Raw genomic sequence first — 24,090 nt, 5'->3', positions numbered from 1 at the left:
AATTGTGCATTTTTTAGTGCTTTCTTGGTTGACTTCCAGCCACAAATTCTGAATGAAATCAAGTTGTGTGGCCGTCATTAATTAATCGATGGTTGTTGCTTGATAGTGTACAATTTATGACATTTAGTCTCATGATGTCAGGATTATGGTGACACTGTAATAAATTTAAGATAAATGGAGATTCATGTGAAAATATTCTAAAAGGTCACAGTCAGATCGTCCCAAAATAGAATCTATTTTATAAATGGTGCATCCATCCATTGAGCAGTGCTGACACCAAATTTATCACCAGGTTTGATAAATGTCAATGGTATCATTCATCCGAAGGCCTGTGATCTACAAATGTAATTAATCATAATTGAGTGTCAATCAGTAAATAATGAATTTAAAAATACCACTCTTTTGATATTGCAATTGGATTCTTCGACCATAAAACATGTGCACATTTAATCATGGTTTATCAATTTACAAGATGTGGTTTCTAAGCAATGGAAGTTGAAATTTGAAGCACCCTTCCAAATGGCTGTGGATGGCGGACCAAAGCAAAATAGAGACGATTTATAGTGAATTGGGTATCATGAGATATGGATCAATGGCAGGTGAACTGAGTTGAGTTATAAATTATCAATTTTCATTTGAGTGGTGGAATGCATCAATGTTGCTTCTATGTTTATAAGATTTTGCCCCATAGGTATTTTATTGTGTTGCACTTTTATGTATTTTGCTGCAGTCAGAAGATGCATACTATTTTGCCAGTGCACCATAATGATTTCTTACATGGTGTTCGTGTCCCCACCTTACAGTGAATATACTTCGAAAGGTTGTGCATGGGCTTGAAAGTACTTTAGGATGCCCTGGAGGTGACTTAAAACACATTATGTAAATGGAAGTTATTCCTTTTTAAATTTGTCACCGTTACTAGTTTGAATATTCAGCTGTCAAGGGATAGAAATATGCTTCTATTAAATGCACAATGCAATGGTATGTGTGTTTCCATACGCATATATGATGAACCCCACTTTATTTGATGTGGTCTATAAGGCATGCGTAACGACATTGTGTTTGCCGCGTCACAAAAAATCTAGATATGTCTCTTTTTTAACTGCTTTCCTGGGAGCTGAATAAGTTTAGTTTATTAATGTCACATGCACCGAGGTGCAGTGAAAAGCTGCGTTGTTGCGTGCAATCCAGTCGGCGAAGTGACTGTACGTGATTGCAATCAAGCCGTCAACAATATACAGATACAGGATAAGAGAATAACATTTGGTGCAAGGTAAAGTCCGACAGAAGATATGTGTAGGAAAGACCTGCAGATGCTGGTTCAAACCGAACGTAGACACAAAATGCTGGAGTAACTCAGCGGGACAGGCAGCATCTCTGGAGAGAAGGACCCATCACTGAAGAAGGCTCTTGACCTGAAACATCACCCATTCCTTCTCTCCAGGGATGCTGCCTGGCCCGCTGAATTACTCTAGCATTTTGTGTCTATCTCCGACAGACGATACTTCAAAGGTCTCCAAAGAAATAGATGGTAGGTCTGGACCGCTAGTCGGTGATAGGATGATTTAGTTGCCTGATAACAGCTGGGAAGAAACTGCTCCTGAATCTGGAGCTATGTGTTTTCACACTTCCTTACCTCTTACCTGATGGGAGAGGGGAGAAGAGGGAGTGATCTGGGTGAGACTTGTCCTTGATTATGCTGGTGGTCTTGTTGTGGCAGCGTGAAGTATAGATGGAGTCAATGGAAGGGAGATTGATCTGGGCAACATCCACAGCTCTGCAATTTGTTGTGGTCTTGGGTGGTGCTGTTCCCAAACCATGCCCTGATGCATCGTGATAAAATTATTTTTATGGTGCTTCTGTAGAAGTTGGTGAGAGTAGTTGGGGGAATGCCAAACTTCCTAAGCCTTCTAAAGGGTGACTATGGCGACTTCTTTGGCGAGTTTAGGAAACTCTGCGCTCGTCACAAGATCGGCACATGGTCGCCACATGGTCGTAGGTGGTCTCCTTCATGGTCGTGAGGAGTTCCCGCGTTCTGGGAACTAGTCGCGGCCTCAGTATGGTCGCCGAAACATTTTCAATATATTGGTCGCCGCAGAGAAAATCGATACATTTGTAGTTATAGTTATAGTCGTAGTGTATTCGTAGGTCATCTTAGGTAGTTGTAGGTAGTCTTAGTTAATCGCCTTTGCTGACCGGTCATTTTCATTGGCTCATTGAGAAAAAAGGTATGTAAACAGCAGTAAACACCGTCATTCCAGTGTACGGTCTTGGCACAATTTTTCTTTCAGCGGATCAGACGGTGTGCGACATGGCTCCGAGGAGAAGGTTTTAATCTCAAATTGATGTATGAATATCATTCTTTTTCATAGTAGTCCCTCATATCATCACTTATATCTCATATCTCATATTTCATTTCTCATATATTGAGATCATTGAAACACACACAAACGCAAGGAAGGAATGCACTGTATTTAAAGTTTGACTTTTCACATTTATTTTGATGAAGAAAACAGACACGAGCACTTCAAATGCACTGCATTTAAAAGGATTTTATTTTTATACATCTCGATAAATCTAACACTAAAAGAAGCAATACACTGAATTTAAAAGAACATATTTGAAAAATCTAACGTCATTTTTTTTAGGTGATCTTACGACTATAGAGTCGTAACCTGTCGTAGCTTGCTTTCTGTTATCGTGGGTGTAGTCGTCTGTTAAGTCCAAGGTGGTCGTCTTCAGTCCCCACTATTGGGTCGCCAATTGTCACGAGTCCATCGGTGATTAAGTCGTAGACAGTCGTAGCTTGTCCTACATAGTCGTAGGATGTCTTCTGCATAGTCGTAGGATGCGTTTGACACATTCACTTTTTCGGCGATTCAACAAGACTCTGGCAGTCGCCTGCATTCGCAAAAGAAGTCACCTAAGTGGGACAGGCCCTTAAAGCAGTAAAGGCTTTGTTGTGCTTTCTTGCCTATTGCATTGATATGGCTGATCCAGGACAAGTACTGTTGATATTTACTCCTAAGAACCTGAGTATTTCAAACATCTCTACTTCGGTGCCGTCAATGTATAGTGGGGTATGTGAACCGCTTTGTTTCCTGAAGTCACTCACAATCTCCTGTATCTTGCTGTAATTGAGGCAAAGGTTGGTGTCTTGGCAACAGTTTACAAAGTTCTCAATCTAATTCCTGTACTCTATCGTGTCATTATTTGATATCCAGTCCACTATGGTGGTGTCATCTGCACATTTGTAAATTGAGTTGGATTTGTGTTTAGCTGCAGTCGTGGGTATATAGGAGTAAAGAAGGGGGGTGAGAACACATTCTTGAGAGTCCCGACCTGACACATCACCTATCCATGTTTTCCAGAGATGCTAACTCTGAGTTACTCCAGCACATTATGTCTTTTTTTTGTAAGCCATCATCTGCAATTCCTTGTTTCCACCTTGTTTAGTTTCTAGAAACACAAACTAGATTAAAGTAATTTTATTAATCACAGTGGTGAAAGGATTTGATATTCTGGATACTTAGACTGTTGAGAGTGTGCGGTATTATCACCTAGTTTAGAAGTAGTGAAAATGGCTTTGTCGCAATTATTGTCCGATGTAATTGATTAGTACAGAAAGATTATTAACATGTTCGGGAGCAGATTGCACGTGAGAGCATTTAACAATTTTTTTTTAATTAATGGCACGCTCTGATCATTGAAATGTCAGCATATTCTGCTGGCCGCCCACTGTTTTGCATTTAGCGTTCGATCGACGTGAAATCCGTCATAAACATTGTCTTCAATGTAAGAAGATGCAAAGTAGTGAAGTGAGCATCGATTTTGTTAGATCTTTCATAGGCATACCATTTCTTATCTCTGTTTTTCTTTATATCCTTCCACTTAACTAATGTAGTGTAACTGATAGCAAAAGGATTTCTTCTCCCTCAGCACTGCAATAAAAAGTGTCATTCTGAAATACGGCTCAAATGCGGGACACTCGAGAGCTGAGAGTAATGCAAATTGAGAGTGGGGAAAATGGAAAGTTACAATGTACAAGTAACGTAATGCATTGGACTAGCATCACACACCTGAATCAAAAATGATCATACTTTTCAAAAAGCAAGTATGTATATATTTTTTCAAATAATGTATTGTTAGATGGAATTTTCATATTGATTAACTGGAGCTGAGTGATTTTATTGTGCGCCTGTGCAATATTTACCTCCAGAAGAGTGAAAATACAGACAAGGAACTTCTGTTTTCAAATTTGTGTCCATTGTGTTCTTTGTTAAAGACAGGTTTGCACCTTTCTACAATTGCTTCTGTAATTGCTTAGACAGCCATTGATAAATAGACAACAATTATATATCTTGCATAAAGTGCCTTGTTAAATCTCAAATCAAAAATTAAGCCTGTATGTCTTTTTGACATTTCATAGCTGAATGTACTGCTCAATCAATTTGATTGATCTTTTAGAAAATGTGGTTATTTGATGATAATATTGAACACATTAAGAAGAATTTTTATTTGTGTTTTATTGCACCACTAGAATAAACAGGTTACATCTGTGATTGTCTGAAGAAGGGTCTCGACCCGAAACGTCGCCTATTTCCTTCGCTGCATAGATGCTGCCTCACCCGCTGAGTTTCTCCAGTATTTTTGTCTACCTTCGATTTTCCAGCATCTGTAGTTCCTTCTTAAACATTTGTGGATCTGTTCAGTCTCAAAATAGCTCCATCTGTAGACATGTGATATTTGCTTGATCAGTTTTTTACATAATTTCATAATTTCAATAACATTTTTACATTTTATATAAAATAATTAGTTAAAAATTGAATGAAAGTATTTGGGATGGGGAAGCACACTGGTATTGTATTAGGATGAGTTCTTGTTCTGTCCTTGGTGGGAGAGATCTTTATCAAGCTTCAGCAGACTGGGTTCATTCTCCTTCTGGAGTGATGCAGTGGTTTCATTCTCACATTAGCGTGATGTATGTGCAGATTTAACTAATGTAAACAGACTTTTTACCTTATTTTCTTCGGTTATCTTCCTTTGCAGATGTCCAAAATGCTGAATTAAATGTGAGAAAACGAAACTAGCATAAAAATAGAGAAAATATCACGTTATCAACATGTCTTCAGGCATCTGAGTTCAGTCACTGTAATGAGCAAACAATGGATCAATTAATGTACTTCTGTGACAATTTAGGCACTTGAATGCTCAAATAATTCACTGCTCTCTGTTTGGTTTGGATGGTTCACAATGTCAAATAATTTGCTCCCATTGATTAGAATATGTCATTATCACTAGCCCTATTTATTCTTGAGATGCTTGATTCCTTTTTTTAAATCTCAAAGATCCTTTTCATTTGGGTATCTGTCTATAAATGTTAAAGACATTTAATTCCTTTATTCTGTGAAGAGATGTTTTATTGCTTGAGAGAAGGAGCAAAGGAGGACCCGGTGTGGGGGGAACCAAAGTGAGCGAGGGGGAAGAGCAACGGGGACCTCCAGCATGGGGGGGACTGCCATGAGGGAGGGGGAAGAACAATGGACAATGGAGGACCCGGCGTGAGGGAGGGGGAAGAAAAAAAGGTGGAACTGGTGCAAGGTGGTGGGGGGGGGGGGAATCTGTAACATTGTTCGCCTTTTATGGGCAACTATTTGCATACCTTGGCAAGGTATGTAAGCAAATAATTTCACTGTGACTTGTCACATATAAAGTATTCAATTCTATTCCGTTGTTCATATTTAGACAGTTTCCAGGACACTGGATTCCTGCTTTATACGTATTGCTCTTCGCACCTCACACTTTCTTCTTTACCGTATACTCTACGAATTGCCCGGTTCAAAGTTTAGGCTTGGGTGTTTTCATTTTTAGGCACCCACTTCATGGAATGAGTAAAGGAAAATTCAAGCTCCCTCTGTCTTTGCTAATCAGCTCGACGTAACTGATTAGCAATTTCCAATTCTCAATTCCCGTTAATTTTTTGACCTGAGATTTTATATAGTGGGCCGCTAAAAGTGTCGAATATCCTATCTAATTACTGCTGATCACTCATTGGCAATAAAACTGCAGCCTCCGTACGACCATCTATAATAATAATATCTAAATGCCATGTCACATTGCACTGATTATCTTGGGCTGTCTCTGTCCATCTGTTATAAGTATTATTTCCACACAATTTTGCATTCTCACATTTGATACTCGTCAGCTTTCCAATTTGGAATGGAGGCTGTATTTATAAGGAGAGTTTGAATAGCCTGGGTTTGAGACATGATCTTATCGAGGTTTATAAAATGATGAGAGGCATAGATAGGATCGGTAGTCAAAGGCAGGGGTGTCTAGAACTTGAGGGCATGGGTTTAATGTGAGCAAAGAGAATTTAAAAGAAATTTGAGTGGTCAGAGTGATGAATGAACTGGCGGAGAAGGTGCAGATACAATTGCAACATGGATAAAGTATTGACATTTTTTTTATTGTACTTAATCATTTTCTCTGACAGCTCGATCCATGAATATACCACCCTCTTTGTGAAGAAATTGCCCCTCGGCTTATATTAAATCTTTTCCCCCCTGCCTTGTCTTGAATAGTTTGCAATGCACACTTTCCTCTGAACCCATTTGTTATCTGCCCTAACCGTTCCCATTTTATACATTTTATATTGCAGCATCCTTTCTGATATCTACGCTTTGTTATTATCTTAATGCTGTGATTCACTTGTGTGTCATGCATCTTGGTGAATTTCAAAGTCAGGTTGCAAGTTCAGTACTGGGAGTGCAGCCAGCTGCTGCAATCAATTGACCCCGCTCTCCCCTGGATTCCTTTTACACTTTGTTGGATTTTCTCTTTTTTGTTCCATAGCCTTAGGGGGATTCAATGCAATCAGAATGTACCAGCTTCTGAAATGAAATATCTAGCTGCCGTGTTGGTATTGGATTCCCTCCCTGAGGATTGGGCTGAAGTTTGTGAAAATCAATGGTACCTTCAGACATTAACTGAAACATAAGCTAGGATCCAGTGGGATTCTACAACGTTCATGAAATATTTCAAACGTGATGGATCGTAGAGGTGTCCCCATTGCAGGACCTCCTGATCTTCAAATGGCCTGAGTAATATGTGATTTTTATTTTTTGTTGGGGAAGGGGGGAAGGGAGGAAGGGAAAGCAGACGAAAGAGGATGAAAGAGGGTGGGTTTGTGAGTGTTGTGTTATCTGTGAATATGGTTCCTCCCCATTGCAGCCGTACAAGCATTTATGCATCCTGGCATCTGTGCCCAAGTACTTTTAAAGAAAACACTGGTACACAAAACTGTACCGTATCTTTCAGATATCCCCCCCCCCCCCCCCCCATCGATCAATCCCACATTTAATACTAAGCTCTCCACATCCTCTGATTTCTACCAGAATCTTCCTTATTCCAGTATTCTTTATATTGCTTTGTGATTTAATTCAGTTAGAAGCAGACTAGACAATGGGAGCTATGTTGGGTATGTTACTTATTAATCCATCGTAGTATTACTAACTGGCCAATAGCTGAGAACATAGTTAATGCTGTAGACCTTTAACTGCAAGGTAAATAACAGTTAGACGTCAAGTCACAGACATTAATTTTACGCAGAAACCACCAGAGAACAATCAGCAGCTTCCACCCTGACTCTGTTACTCTCGTCATCAACAAATTAAATGACTGTTTATCTCTTCATCAACAAATTAAATGACTGTTACTCTCTTCATCAACAAATTAAATGACTCTGTTACTCTCTTCATCAACAAGTTAAATGACTCTGTTACTCTCTTCATCAACAAATTAAATGACTCTGTTACTCTCTTCATCAACAAATTCTCGCATTTAAATGACTCTGTTACTCTCTTCATCAACAAATTAAGGAGAGAAGAAACCAAGTATAGTTCATCTCCCAGAACTCAAAAAACATGCAAAATGCAATCTAGAATAAGGATCACAATGTGGTCCTTCTGAACTGATTGGGATAAACAAATATCGTGAACATGGTAAAGCTATTTCTATGCGCTTCTACAAGAAAATTGGTGCAAGATTGTTGCTACTAAATCTAATGGGGAATTCTGAATCCACAAACCAGCTTTCATCGGTGTGTCAATGGTGGAGAGAGTCAACAACTTCAAGTTCCTGGGCATGCAGATCTCTGAAAAATTGTCTTGGGTCCAACACATTGATGCAATCATAAAGAAAGCCCATCAAGGGCCTTTACTTTTTAAAAGGTTGAGGAAATTTGGTATGTCGATGAATACTACCTTGAACGTGTACAGTAGAGAGAATATTAACTGGTTGCATCACGGCCTGGTTCAGTAACTCGAAAGCCCAAGAACAATAGATATAGAAACATAGAAAATAGGTGCAGGAGGAGGCCATTCGGCCCTTCGAGCCAGCACCGCCATTCATTGTGATCATGGCTGATCGTCCCCTATCAATAACCCATGACTGCCTTCTACCCATATCCCTTGACTCCATTAGCCCCTAGAGCTCTATCTAACTCTCTCTTAAATCCATCCAGTGACTTGGCCTCCACCGCCCTCTGTGGCAGGGAATTCCACAAACTCACAACTCTCTGGGTGAAAAGGTTTTTTCTCACCTCAGTCTTAAATTACCTCCCCTTTAATCTAAGACTGCGGCCCCTGGTTCTGGACTCGCCCAACATTGAGAACGTTCCTCCTGCATCTAGCTTGTCCAATCCTTTTATAATTTTATATGTTTCTATAATATTCCTCCTCATCCTTCTAAACTCCAGTGAATACAAGCCTAGTCTTTTCAATCCTTCCTCATATGACAGTCCGGCCATCCCAGGGATCAATCTAGTGAACCTACGCTGCACCGCCTCAATCACAAGGATGTCCTTCCTCAAATTAGGAGACCAAAACTGTGCACAATGTACCACTCCAGATGTGGTCTCACCAGAGCCCTATACAACTGCAGAAGAACCTCGTTACTCCTATACTGAAATCCTCTTGTTATGAAGGCCAACATTCCATTAGCTTTCTTCACTGCCTGCTGTACCTGTAAGCCAACTTTCAGTGACCGGTGTACAAGGACGCCCAGGTCTCGCTGCACCTCCCCCTTACCTAACCAAACCCCATTGAGATAATAATCTGCCCCCTTGTTTTTGCTGCCAATGTGGATAATCTCACATTTATCTATATTACACTGCATCTGCCACGCATCTGCCCACTCACTTAACCTGTCAAGGTCACCCTGCAACTCCTAACATCCTCTTCACAATTCACACTGCCACCCAGCTTTGTGTCATCCGCAAACTTGCTAGTGTTGCTCCTAATTCCCTCTTCCAAATCATTAATATATATAGTAAACAGTTGCGGCCTCAACCACCAAGCTTTGCGGCACTCCACTAGCCATTGCCTGCTATTCTGAAAAGGACCCGTTCACTCCTACTTTTTGCTTTCGGTCTGCCAACCAATTTTCTATCCATGTCAACACCCTACCCCCAATACCATGTGCTCTAATTTTAGTCACCAGTCTCCCGTGCGGGACCTTATCGAAGGCTTTCTGAAAGTCTAGATAAACTACATCCACTGGCACCCCTTCGTTTTCGATAGCAGAAAGGTGGGGGAGGGAAAATTAAAATAAAGGGAATATCTTTGAAAGGACAACCAAATGTAACATGTAAGTTAATGTAACAGTTTGAGTAGCAGTTTGAATCAGATAATGTGGCTTTATTTGTGTTGTGTTGCTAACCAGACAAACCAGACTACACAACTAGAAAAATAAAAAACTGAACTATAATGATGGCAAACAGAAATGGCCAGTCATGATAGGGAAAGTAAGAGTGAGTGGCGATCAGAAGTTAGAGAATCTGATATCACATTCAGAATGATATGACAAGTGCCCAGATTGAAGATGTTGTCATCTTCCACCTGGGTGTGCTATGGTCTTCTAGAATCGATATTGAGTTCTCTAATTTTGGTATCTCAATCTTTCTTTCCGTCTGCATCTGATCTGGCCGTTGACAGAATCAGTCTGTCATCATTTTGCTCATGGTATAATCTGGTTTGCTGGGCTTGTCCCAGTCTTTCTATTAAGAACATATCACTATCCTAACTGCTATTTTACCAAACCAATTTGATCTCAGCCCATCAGAGTTAATTCTTTTGCTTCTCCATTCCCTCACCCACCATCTCTGCTATTGAAAACTAACTAGTTCACTCGCTTTCCTAGTTCTGACACAATGATCTTGTACCTGAAAGATTTCTCTCTTTGTAAATGCTGCCCGACCTAACGAGTGTTTCCAGCATATTCTGGTTTTCTTTCAGATTTGAAATTTAAATTTTCATAGGGCTGAGGAGATCAGATGGGAGAATGTTTACACTGAGCATTAACACTGGCATTCGCCCGTGTGACTGGAAGGCTTGTTACTATGCCGCAAAACCTCTGTATATTTTCATTTAACGCAAATTTTGTACTTAGAATTTTATATTTCCTTTACCATGATGTCTAAAATGAATTGCAAATTCCCATTATCTCAGCAAGGTGCACCAAGATCTTAATAATCAGTTTAATAATTCCATGCACGTGTGCCCCAGTTTACATATTTTTGCTACATTGCAGTTGAGCCCTTAGAATACATGTTCTTAATTTGCACAGTTTTTTTTCACCATGAGCTGCTCATTGAGCATCCTGTCCACCTGTTTCTAAAATGTTGCTGCTGTTCCTACCTCCACCATCACCTTTCAGAGACCATCTATTCTTTTTGTGGGGAAGGGGGGCGATACCATAAAATGATGATATTTAATTTTGTAAAATGACAGTTGATGTCTCTGGTCTGTTCATTCTACCATTTAAGAATCCGTTCATTACAAAAATGTATTTAAATCCATTAAAATATCATATTCTGTTGTGAGTGACATTTTGTGGTGGATCTATAGTTGCGGGACATTTTGTATTTTGGATAATGGTGTTTCTCACCATGTTATGCACTCGACATACAATTTACACTTCCTCATAGGTCTGAGATATGTGGCCAATGATGATCAATTTGACTTTTCTGTTACGTTCATTCATTATGTTTTCCAAATAAAAATGAGCTTTTTCTTAATTTAAATTAAATTAAATTAAAGCAGGATTGAGAAGTATTTATGAAAAAAAAAGAGCTATTTGATTTGACTTTATTCTTTGTTTTTCTAGCTGAGCGCTGGTTGCTCCAGACTGTCCAGATATACCTGCCGGTCAGGATTTATGAAGATGGCAAACCCTATCCAGTGGGCACGTTACAGATGGCAGAGGCTGTTTTCTACAGATAGGAATAATAGTTACAACTCATCATTCCCTGGATGGTTCAAAAATTCCCGTTCACCGAAAATTGGGCACAAAAATCGAACAGTAATACCCTGCCTTGGAAGATTCACTGAAGAATATGAAAAGGTCATCAAAAATTACAAGACCAACAGGATTCAAACAACCAAGTATACTTTGCTGAACTTTATTCCAATGAATTTGTTTGAGCAGTTTCACAGGTAATGTCTGTTACCAGTCTATAACTCGATTATCTAAATGTTTTAATTTTCCCAACCATGTTTCTGTATTTTATGGTAACAGTTCTAAAAGTACGTTGTTATTTCTGAAATGTTATATAAGAGGTTTGTCAGAATGACTGTACTTGCACTGGCAACAGTGTGAATCTAGAGAGAGAATTCCAAGAGATTGTTTTTCTCTTGGAATTCAGGAATCAATAATGCCCAGAAGCAACAAGCTTGTAGTCATGTGTGTTTGTCTTTCATGGAGGTGCAGATTTTATTAAGAGCATATTCTGGACTATGTTGTTTCCTCACTTTTTTATGAAGGCTGATCATTACTCACTCTGAAAATGTATGTGCCCTTTTTTCATTTACGTGCTTTTTTGTGCTTCCGAGTCCTTCTGCTTTTCTGTGGCAATGGACCTACATCAAATCAAAGTATAATTGCTTCTGCTAATAACTAATTTACGAAATTAAATTTAGCATCTCATCTGGCATTGACCAACCTCTACATTTTTGAGACTATTGCCACATCAATATTGCTATGCAGTTTGCTTCTGATCTTCTAAATTAACAGCGTTCCCTAATTTGGTTTCATTTGCAAAACTGGACTCTGTTCCCTTAATAGCTGTGTCAGAATCATTGATGCATGCAGGGAACAGAATTGGCTTAAAAATGTAATTGCTGTTTCAATTTTCAATTGTGATACATTGATATGTGGTGACCAGAAACATTGCTCTCATAGTTCCTCGGCTTAATTCAGGTAATTTTAAAGTTATATTAAAGAATGCCACACAACAAGTTTAGCAACTTGTATAAAAATATCATTAGCATGGTTTCTCTTCCAAAAAAGATGAATCTTCCAACAAGTTTTATCTTTAACCATAGTCCTGGGCTGTGCTTATTAGGTCACAACACAGATGTAAAATGGAAAACACTTTCATAATTTTAGAATCACTTGGAAATAAAATGTAAATAGAAAATGCAAAAGGAAAAATAATAAATTTCCGACTGAATCACTGTGATTTGTGTCCCAGACACACTTGTATTGCCTCTCTAAAGCATGTCTGGTTTATTATCGCCTTTCTAACTTCACTACTTGAGTTTGCCACTGAGAAAATAATGATATGTCCCTGTGTGTCACAAATTTTTCATGTAATTTCTTTTGTTCATTCATGGCAACGAGTTTCCTGCATGGTAATTATTTTTAACAAATGAAACAGATAATGTAAGAATTCAAATTCTTTCCCCATTTAATATCACCTTATCTGCTGAGAATTCCAGCACTGTTTGTTTAACTCCAGCACCTGCACTATTTATTTTTGGAGTATATTTTTAACATTTTTCTCATATGAATTTTTAAAAATCTTTCTGTCATGTCAGTTAATCTGTTCTATCATGAATAACTATGCTTTTCCCAAAAACAGTGAGTGAAGTTCTGTAACTCCTGCCTTCCCTTTGGCGCTCTGTCAACATGATTATTATTCATATCTGTGCATTAGCATTATTTCTGTGTGTTTCTATTATGGGGCATTACAAAAGGGTTGAGTTGTTTTTTTGAGCATAAATGCACATGCAGGTATTCACATAATACCTGCTGCTAATGTTTAAGTTATATAATCTTCTGTGTGCAAGGATCACCTTGTGATCAGGAGCTGCAGCACTTCCACTGTGAACAATGTTAAGAGTATTTGTCCTTGAGCTCTTTAAAAGATGTGGAGGATGTGGAAACGAATATAGAAATCTTTAGAAAAATGGATTAAAGAAATCCCAAATATTATCTTTTATGATTAAGATGTAAAATGCACATATCCTTGTAAGTAACCAGTATGCACATTTTTAAAATAATAATCTTAGCATTATTGCCGCACTGGTGGCAATACATTTGCTCAAGCTTGTGTTGTTTCTTTGTCAATCAGTGCCATTTAGATTATGGTTTTTATGTAGTCCTACAAAATATTCTTAAACCCCCATCCAATTCACTTTTGAAAATCATGGAATATGTTTCCACCATTCTCAAAGAAAGCAAGTTCCAAATTGTAACCACACTTTGCTAAGGAAATTCCTCATGCTTTTGATCTACCAGTTTAATTCTGAATGGCCAATTCCTTGAACCACAAGTGTTCCTTTACTTACCCCATCTCATCTTATGTATCTCCATCAAATATCTCCTCAAACATCTTTGTTCCAAGAACAGGGCGGTCACGGTGACGCAGCAGTAGAGTTGCTGCCTTGCAGCAAATGCAGCGCCGCAGACCCGAGTTCGATCCCGACTATGGGTGCTGTCTGTGCGGAGTTTGTACGTTCTCCCCGTGACCTGCGAGGGTTTTCTCCAAGATTTTAAGTTTCCTCCCACACTCCAAAGACGTACAGGTCTGTAGGTTAATTGGCTTGGGAAAAATTGTCCGTAGTGGGTGTTGGATAGTGTGAATGTGCGGGGATCGCTGGTCGGAGCGGACCTTGTGGGCCGATGAGCCTGTTTCTGGACTGTATCTCTAAACTAAACTAAACAACTCTCAGGTTTTCAATAGGTAATTAAAAATACATTGTTAAAGTATATTTTTGTAGATGTTTAGGTTTTTAAAATTCATTTAACTTAAAGCTTTTTAACTGTTAAGATCAATTTTAATGGTTTCTGACTATTGCTGAATATCTTGCATAAATAGCTGCATCCCCAGTCTTCCTTTCTGTCACTGCCTGCCAGAGTATTCTAGGCTAGGGGCTCACCAATGCACTGCCAGGCTTCGTGACCACTGAATCTTCGCCACCCGACTCAGGATGCAGATGGGCAGTGAGATTGACTGCTTTGTGTCCAATCCAGGTGAACATGGGTGGAGTGATCCCCAGAAATTAACTCCTTCCAAGGATCCAATTCGGAATGATCCAACGTACTATTCCTCTTTTATCTGACAAGAGTATATTACTAAACGCTTCCTTCTAATACATTTCAATGGCATTAGTCTACTGGTCCATCTATATCCATGCACCTCATTGCGATCGTTCTATACCTTATCAAATTTTCTGCGTTTTGAGATTTTATCCTGAACATCCATATCCAGGTCTTTAGTATGTATCAAAACTAACCCATGGTCCCAGTACTGAGCATGCAGAATATTGTTATCCATCAGCCTCCTATCTGGAAAAACAACAGTCAATTTTGCTAACCTCCTTTTTATTTAAAACTTTGTCAAATAATTCTGAAAATCAATATAGACACCACCTCATTCATTTCTCTTCATCCACTTTTTCTCGAATGTCATCAAAAAGACTTGCTCAGGTTATCAAAGTTTTGCTGGCTGCCCTTTACGAACACAATTTTTTCCAAGTGCCCATTTTTTTTTTTCACCTTTTCACTATTTCTAAGCTCTTTGTTACTGCAAAAGTTGAATTGACCAGCCTATAATTGCTTAATATGTCTCTGTACCTCATTTTCAATAGCGGTATCACACTTACCACTTTCGAGTTTGCCAGAATCTCCATGTAACATGTTTGTAACAGGTGTATATTCTGGGTCCTCTTTCATTCCTTATTTGTTTTATCGTCCTTGCTTTTTTCAGGGCTGCAAACCTTTACTTCCTGTTTCTAGCGATTCTGAATTGGGTGCCATCAGTGGAAGCATTTCAAAAGGAGATAACAATGTTGCCATTGGTTGTGGTTCTTGTAATTATTGCAATTAAAGACGGGCTTGAAGACTACCGGCGCTACAAATTTGATAAACAAATAAATAACAGAAGGACTAAAGTATACGACAAGTAAGTCTGCAAGGTTTTCCTTGTATCAACTTTGTAGAAGTATGGGCCTTTTGAAAGATGCTGTTATGAATCTGTGGAATGTTTTCAGTGTGAATTTACATCTGCACACATTACTGGTTTGTGAAGTTACTGCATTATTTGAATATTTACATGAATTTCAAGGTGAATTCATTGTCTAATCTAACAGAGCTAGTTTTTGAAAACCATGTACAAACACTCAATCTGATAAAGATGAAGTGCACAAGTGATCCACAATTCAATTCAGTCATTGTTGCAGTTGAATCCTTTAAAACATAATCAAAATCCTGCTGTGCCATATCATGACTTAGTACAGCCATGTACCTTTTCTGCTTTTCCAAGTCTATTTACCCTTTTTTCTGCCTGCCAACATACTGCTGTGGATAAATAACTTTTTTTCCATAAGAATATTGGAATACTGAAGCCATTACACTCGGTTCAAAGTCAAAGTCAAATTTATTCGTCACATGCATCAACAAAGGCACAATGAAATCAATTTGCCAGCAGCGATACACTTAAAAAAAGAATACACAATACACAATAGAATTCAACACAAACATCCACCACAGCATTCCTCACTGTGGTGGAAGGCAACAAAGTTCTGTCAGTCCTCCTCCCCCGTTCACCGAGGTCAGGACCATAAATCCTCCGTAGTCGCCGCTACGGACAGCTGGATGTACAGGCCCACTCGTCGGGATGATCAAAACTCCGACGTCGGGACAGTTGAACACATAAAGATGTGTTCATAAGAGCATAAAGAGCGCCCGAATCAGCCACTTTCCCACCGGAGACCCCGGCTTCAGGATGTCATAGGCTGCATGCCAGCGGTCGGAGCTCTTCTCCGGCGATCCCAGACTCGGAGTGGTAAGTCCGTGGCTAGAAGCTCTGCAGAGCACAGCCCCATGATGCCTAAGTCACCAGGACAGCGATCGGAGCACTCCATTCTGGCAACCCCCGGAAAATACCCGCCCTGCTCCGCAATGGAAAAAGTCCACGCAGTGCCAGCTGCTGAAGCCCAAGGCCCGACTCCGGGAAAGGCCGCTCCAATCCAAGTTGTTAGGCCCGCGAGGGAGGCGGAGTAGCGACATGGAAAAAAATTGTCTCTCTCCATGATGAAGTGACTGAAGAACGTTTTTTCCCCATTCCCCCCCTCCACCACCACCACCACCCCCCCCCACACAAGACATATCGAGAGACACTAAAACAAACATTTGGACACATTTAAAAAAAACAAAAGAATTCTAAATAACAAACACGCTGCTGGCAGGGCAGCCGACTCGCAGCGCCCCCAACTGGTTCCATCACTAGCTCCATTTTCTAGCTACTAGCTACATTTCTATTCCTGGTAACGTCTGAATCTGTCAAAATTGGCTTGGCGATGAGATTGCCCATAGAATTTTTGGCGAATTAACGGACAGTTTATCATATAATATAGTGTGGTAGAATTGCTGCCTTACAGCATCAGAGACCCAGGTTCAATTCTGGATTCAGTAAAAAGATTGTGAATTGTCCCTATTGTATCTGTTAGTGTACGGAGTGATCACTGTTCGGCGCAGACTTGGTGGGCTGAAGGGCCTGTTTCCGTGCTGTATCTCTAAACCAAATTATACTGCAGATATCCGTTTGTACCAATAGACATAAAATGCTGAAGTAAGTCAGTGAGTCAGGCAGCATCTCTGGAGGAAATGGATAGGTGATGTTTAAGGTCAGGACCCTTCGGCAGACAGTTTTTGATCTTTTGTTTATAATTAGAAGAATACAATTGGTCCTTAATATGCTTGAAGAAACGTGACTTAAAATGAAGACTTTGAGGTTTATTCATTTCTGTTCTTGAGCAGGGTTGCCGAATGTATAGAATTTAATGTTTAAGAAGGAACTGCAGATGCTGGAAAATTGAAGGTAGACAAAAGTGCTGGAGAAACTCAGCGGGTGCGGCAGCATCTATGTAGCGAAAGTTGAGTTTTTCCAGCACTTTTGTCTACCCTGTATAGACTTTAATGGTCATTTTAACAGTGAAGTTACATTTAAGGAAAATCCCACAATGGGAAAGGACAACCATATATGGATTGCTTTAATGGATGTGCACCAATAGAAAAAAAGTGTTTGTGCTCACCGAGATCCTTGCTGAGGCATTGAAGTTATGATGAGCAAAACCCTACCAAAGGGTGTATGGTTCACCGTTCAAGATTTCATTTCAGGGATGCGCACAATTTGTGTTCAGTGAATTCTGTTTATGCTGAAACTAGGTGATTGCTAGAGTTATCTTCATTGGAGTCTTTATTGCATCTTTCCTGTGAGGAAATTAGAACATAGCAGATCAGCTATTTGGTTGCATTCCCAGTTGTCATACTTTTCATAAAACTTAAGCACGTACTACTTTCATAGCAGGAGGCCATTTGAAATTGACAAGCAATTGCTATTGACACTATTGCAATATTACTCAATTAAACAATGTATCTTTTATTTTTAGTAACAAGGAACTGCAATGCTGTGCTAAATTCTTTGGTGTAGTTGTCCTTTGCCATTGTGGGATTATCTTCCTCTAATTCAGCTTCACTCTCAAAGTCAAAGTGCTGGAGTAGCTCAGCTGGTCAGGCAGCATTCCTGGAGAACATAGATAGACAACGTTTCAGGTCGGAACTCTTCCCCAGGCACTCCGTGGAAAATATGGATAGGTAGTTTAAGTATTTTTAGCTTGTAATAAATATTCAAATATCCCCCATTATTCTATTTGTAATCCGATGGTCCTACACTGCTGCTTTTGTTCATGTCCAAAATCATTTAATTGAGTTACATTTTCTAATTATTGTGCTGCATTCTAAAGGATTTGTATCTAACTTTGCATGAAGGAACTTAATTATTTTTGTTTCTTGATTTTATGATGTCCTGTCCCTTAACTGACTAAACTATGTGGATTACGGACCAATGCTATACTCAATAAACACAGACCTGTTTCCTCCTGGAACTCAATTCCATTCTCCAAATTCCAATGCCTTCCCTCGCCCAGTTCCCAAAGACATTGCGTAATTAGAGCAATTTCCCCCAACCTTTAATCAAGGTTAATTCCCGGGATAGTGGGACTGTCATATGCTGGGAAAATGGAGCGGCTGGGCTTTTATACTCTGGAATTTAGAAGGATGAGAGGATATCTTATTGAATGAATGAAATTGGCCAAGTATTCACATACAAGGAATTTGCCTTGGTGCTCTGCCCGCAAGTGACAACATGACATACAGTGATAGTTAGGAATGACACATAAAACATTAATAATAAAACATTATCGATTGAACATGTGAATTAAATAAAATACCAGAGCAAAATGAGGCTACATATTTTTGGTTATTGAGTAGAGTTACTACTCGTGGAAAAAAGCTGTTTTTATGTTTGGCTGTGGGAGCTTTGACAGTCCGGAGTCGCCTTCCAGAGGGAAATGATTCAAAGAGTTTGTGGTCAGGGTGAGAAGGGTAAGAGATGACCTGACCCGCTCGCTTCCTGGCTCTTGCAGTGCACAGTTCTTCGACAGAGGGAAGGTTGCAGTCAATAACCTTCTCAGCTGATCGGACGATTCACTGCAGCATCCGGGTGTCGTGCTTGGTGGCTGAGCCAAACCAGACCATGATGGAAAAGGCGAGGACAAACTCTACGATGGCCGTATAGAATTGGACCTCAGCTGCCGCAGGAAGTACATCCCCTGTTGTGCCTTTTTGACTGTGGAGTCGATGGTGGCCCCCCATTTAAGTTCCTTGGTGAGGTTCCCAGGAACTTAAAAGACTCCACAGATGTGACTGCAATGTTGTTGATGGTGAGTGGGATGAAGGGAGGGGGAGCTCACCTAAAGTCTACAATCAATTCCACTGTCTTAATAGCATTGAGCTCCAGGTTGCTGCGATGGCACCAGTACGCCAGCTGTGTCACTTCCTGTCTGTAGATTCCTCCCCATCCTAGATCAGTCCAATCAGGGTTGTGTCGTCCGCAACCTTAAAAAGGTTGACAGAGGGGTCAGTAGAGGTGCAGTCATTGGTGTAGAGAAAGTAGATGCGAGGGGTGAGTATGCAGCCTTGCGGTGCTCCTATGCTGAGGGTTTGCGGGTCTGAGATGTGCTTTCCCAGCTCAATGCTGCTTCCTGTCTGTCAGGAAGCTGGTGATCACCGACAGAGGGGTTCAGGCACAATCAACTTGGAAAGTTTGGAGTGTTGTAGCTCTGGCACAATGGTGTTGAATGCAGAACCAAAAATCAACAATTCCTCGCATAGGTCCCCTGGCGGTCTATGTGCTGGAGGATGAAGTGCAGGCCCAGATTGACTACATCATCCAAAGATCCATTGGCCCGATATGGAAACTTCAGACGGTCCAGAAGGGGGTTTGTGATATTTTTTAGCTTGGCCAGCACAAGCCTTTCAAGGGTCTTCGTGACTACAGAGATCAGTGTGACAGGCCTGTAGTCATTAAGACCAGTAATGAAACATATAAGATTATTAATGGTTTGGACACGTTAGAGGCAGGAAACATGTTCCCAATGTTGGGGGAGTCCAGAACCAGGAGCCACAGTTTAAGAATAAGGGGTAAGCCAATTAGAATGGAGATGAGGAAAAACTTTTTTACACAGAGTTGTGAGTCTGTGGAATTCTCTGCCTCAGGCCGGTGGAGGCCGGTTCACTGGGTACTTTCAAGAGAGAGCTAGATGAGGCTCTTAAGGATAGCGGAGTCAGGGGATATGGGGAGCAGGCAGGAACGGGCTACTGAATGGCCTACTCCTGCACTTATTGTCTTTAGTCTGCAGTAGAGAATACCTACTGACTGCAAAATATTGGATATTCAGAACAAGATTCTTCTCGCCCGGAGAGTGCAGAATGAAGCAGATTCACATCATTCTGTGTTGTATTCAGACACAAGTAATTCTGATGCAACCAAATGAAACAATCCACAACTACATGTCTGCTGTAATTCATTTTGAAAGCTCCACTATGGTTGAATACCTAGTTATGGTCAGGTGGTTACAATCAAAGAAAGAACTCAAAAAAAAATGTGCAAGGATCCCTGGGGATAGCATTATTTTCAAAGCTTGTCAATGAAAATCCAAAATGGGTCAAAATGGACAAGATTGCCTTCTCTAAATATGAAACAGTCTATCAGTCTTTCTTAAATGAATCTATCACTTCCATATATGCAGCTGAGCATCTCTTTTCCACCAGTGAACTTGAGGGATGTATAAAATGCAACTCTTGCATCATGCCACATCTTAACACCTTAAAATTTGTTGCTTTGGTTATTTGCAATAAATCAAAATTGCCACGCTTTGTGTAGGGCACGAGGTTGCATATGCACAAAAGTAACGTGCAGATGCGGCACAAAACCCAACAGGAAAAGTGAAGATGGAGAATATCTACAAGGAACTGCAGATACCACTTTACAAAAAAGACACAGTGTTGGAGTAACTCAGCAGGCCACTGGTCACGGACCGCGGATGGAGGTCCTGTCGGCCCAGCTCACCAGTCCTAGACTGAGGACCGGGAACCTGCCCGGAAGGCCCAACTCGTCTGCCCAGAGTGGAAGAGGTCAAACAGAAGATTGGTATGCAGACCAATGGCAAGAGGGAGTGCACTGCATCGATGGTGCAGTGGGCCACTGGGTGCCCTGCAAAAGCCTGGGGCTCGGCTGGACCGAGCGCCGCTCCATGAGGCAGAGTGCATAGACCGGACGCAGTCTGCAGCAGCGGAGGACACCTCAGCTATGTTTGCCAGGCTGATTCTGCAACATCGACAGGACAATGGGCCTTCATAGTCAGGCCAAGAAACCTTTACTTACAAATTGGGACTTGAAAATGGCACCAAAACAGGCGATTGTACACTGTCTCAGTGTTCTACTTCTATACACGTGTACTGCATCTGAGATGCTTCTCTTAGATGTGTCTAAGTGCCTATGTATAGTGATACCTGCACTGAGTTGTATACAAAAATGAATTCCACTGTACCTTGGTACATGTGACAAATAAAGTACCATTGTAACCATCTCTGGAGAACATGGATAGGTGACGTTTCCGGTCAGGAATCTCCTGCAGACTGGAGTAACGTCCATAGGTGACTAGAAATTAAAGATAGTATTTAATACAATGAAACTTCAAATGTTGCTAGAAACAGCAGTAGGTTTGAGTCTGAGAGCATTTTGGAATTCAATAAAGGAAATTGATAAAGAAAGGCAGACAATTGGAGTTGACGTATGCAATATTAAAACGGAAAGCTTTTACAGATTGGCAAACAGGAAATATGTGTGAAGGCAAATGTGAGCTCTGTACAAACTGAGACAGGAAAATGTGAGGAAGGAACTGAGAGGAGACAGAAGTAAACACACAACCTGTGTGTGTGTGTGTTTGGAATTGGAGAACAAAGGGTCTGACAAGACTGTGAAAGAAATATTAGTATAAAAATAGTACAAAAGAAGTTTGAGTTTAGAAGCTGATAAACCCCAAGGATCTGGAAACTTAAATCCAGGACTTTTAAAAGAAGTGGTTAAAAAGATGGTGGATGTTCTGGTTGTCATGCCTCAGAGTTTTGTGATAGATTCTGGAATTGAAGCAAATTTGACTCCACTATTTAAGAACGAAGGGAAAGCAAATGGGGAACTATTGACGTGTTCGCTTTAGAGGTAGGGAAAATTAGCAAATCTACAACGAAGGATGAAATGTATAATAAAATATATAATAATAGATGACTTGAAAATAATAATTGGGTTGAACCGTGTCATCATGGATATACGGCATCACTTCCTGGTTCGGGAGCTGCAAGGCGTACGAACGGCACCAACTGGACAGGATAGTGAAGACCGCAAGCAGGATTATTGGTGCTCCACTCCCCTTCCTGCTGGACATATACAAGAAGAGATGCATCAACAGAGCCATCTCCATCATCAAAGACCCTTACCACCCATCGCATGACTTTTTCACCATCCTCCCATCTGGGAAGAGGTACAGGAGCATCAGCTGCAAAACCAGCAGGATGCTCCTCAGCTTCTTCCCACAGGCTATAAGACTGTTAAATGAACTTTCCTCCCTGCCAAGTATCGTGCACAAACCCCCCACACTGCAGCAGAGCCACTGTTGTGCCGCTGCCGGTCGGAACGGCTGTTGAATGTTATTGAATGTTATTAGAGGGTTAAATTGTTCATGACATGTATTTTAATTTTAATTGCTATTTATTTTGTAACGAAAACTGAATGGACACTGGTTGAGAAACGTTTTTTTGTTTCCTCTGAGTATGCGAATACTCAGGAAATGACAATAAAGATTTACAATTACAATATGAAAGGAAAATCATATTTGGCTAATCTGTGGAAGTTCTTTAAGAGTGACAAGTAGAGTAGATAAGGAGGAACCGATGGATATGTTATATTTGGATTTTCATAAGGTTGAGGGCTTTATACTGATATGGATTGGAAATTGAATATGAACCAGAAAACAGAATGAGAAGAAACATGTTTTGCAGATTGGCAGTGTACGAGTAGAGAGACGGCAGTGATAGATGGTTAGATCTCAGCTTTTGACAACCTACATCAACATGTTGGCTTTAGAGGTGGGTCAATGATGGAGTCCAAAAGTCATTGTCCAAGTTTGCTGAGGATGCTAAATTAGTTGGTTTTGTTTTGTTTATTATTGTCAGGTGTACCGAGATACTGTGAAAAATGTTTGTTTGTGTACTATCCAGTCAAAGAAAAGATAATGCATGAGTACAATAAAGGGTGTGTCATTTAGTGGAAGATCAAGTCCGATTAAAGATATTTCAAAGATCTCCAAAGAGGTAGATGGGAGGTCAGGACCACACACTAGCAGAAGAGAGGACCTTTCAGTTGCCTGATAATAACCGGGAACAAACTGTCCCTGAATCTTGAGCTATGCATTTTCAAACTTCTGTACCTCTTGCCTGATGGGAGAGGGGAGATGAGGAAGTGATCAGGGTGAGGCTGGCCCTTGATTATGCTGCTGGCCTTGCTGAGGTAGGATGAGATGTCAATGGAAGGGAGGTTGGTTTGTGTGATGGTCTGAGCTACGTCACAACTCTGCAATTTCTTGCGGTCTTGAATGGAGCTTTTCTCAAACCAGGCTGTAATGCATCCCGATAGAATGCTTTCTATGGCCCCTCTATAGAAGTTGGTGAGGGTTGTTGGGGACATTCCAAACTTCATTCTAAGGAAGTAGAGGCGTTAGTGTGTTTTCTTGGTCATGGCTTTCATGTGGCAGGGGAATATGAGACTCTTCTTTTCGTGTCCATCTTGTTACAAATGTTGACCTTGCTGTCATCGGGGAATATGAGTACAGGTCCAGGTGAAGATGAGTGTATAATAAGACTCGCGGGGATATGAACAAGCTGTGTAAATGAGAATGCTCATGCCAACTAGAACCTCTTCTGCCATGGCGATTTAATTTGTCTTTCAAATTTTTCTTAATTGTTGTTAGAGTACCTGCCTCCACCACCACTTTTTCCGACAGAATGTTCCAGATTGCAGATACCTTCTGGTGGACAAATGTCTACTAAACCTCTTGCACCTTAACTTAAATCTATGCCTTCTGCTCTTCGATATCTCTATCATGAGGACTTTTCTTTGCACTCTATCTGTGGCTCCCAGAGCTTGTATACCTCTAACAGGTAACAGCCTTCCTTCCCTTCAAGGATATCAAGCTCAGCCTTGCACGTGGGGCCTTGTGAAAGGCCTTATTGAAATCCAGATAACCAGTTTCAACCATGGTGTCCTCATCAATACATTTAGTTACTTCATCAACAAACTCAATTATTCAGGCAGGATCTACCAATCACAAATTCCTGCTACCTCTCACT

The 24,090-nt window shown here is 40.4% G+C and overlaps 1 protein-coding gene across 1 annotated transcript in view; it reads left to right on the top strand.

The window, feature by feature from the left end:
• LOC129697942 (phospholipid-transporting ATPase VD-like) overlaps positions 1-24,090 on the top strand; it is a 137,341-nt gene that overhangs the window by 53,810 nt on the left and 59,441 nt on the right. Inside the window, exons 2-3 of the mRNA XM_055636679.1 lie at positions 11,167-11,495; positions 15,053-15,247. Coding sequence (XP_055492654.1) covers positions 11,218-11,495; positions 15,053-15,247 — 473 coding nt within the window. The 5' untranslated portion in view covers positions 11,167-11,217. The remainder of the gene's footprint in view (positions 1-11,166; positions 11,496-15,052; positions 15,248-24,090) is intronic.

The sequence above is a fragment of the Leucoraja erinacea genome, chromosome 1 (assembly GCF_028641065.1).
Source record: "Leucoraja erinacea ecotype New England chromosome 1, Leri_hhj_1, whole genome shotgun sequence".
Taxonomy (NCBI): Eukaryota; Metazoa; Chordata; class Chondrichthyes; order Rajiformes; family Rajidae; genus Leucoraja; species Leucoraja erinaceus.
The sequence above is the reverse complement of the archived record's forward strand: the minus strand, read 5'-3'. Positions and strand labels throughout refer to the sequence as shown.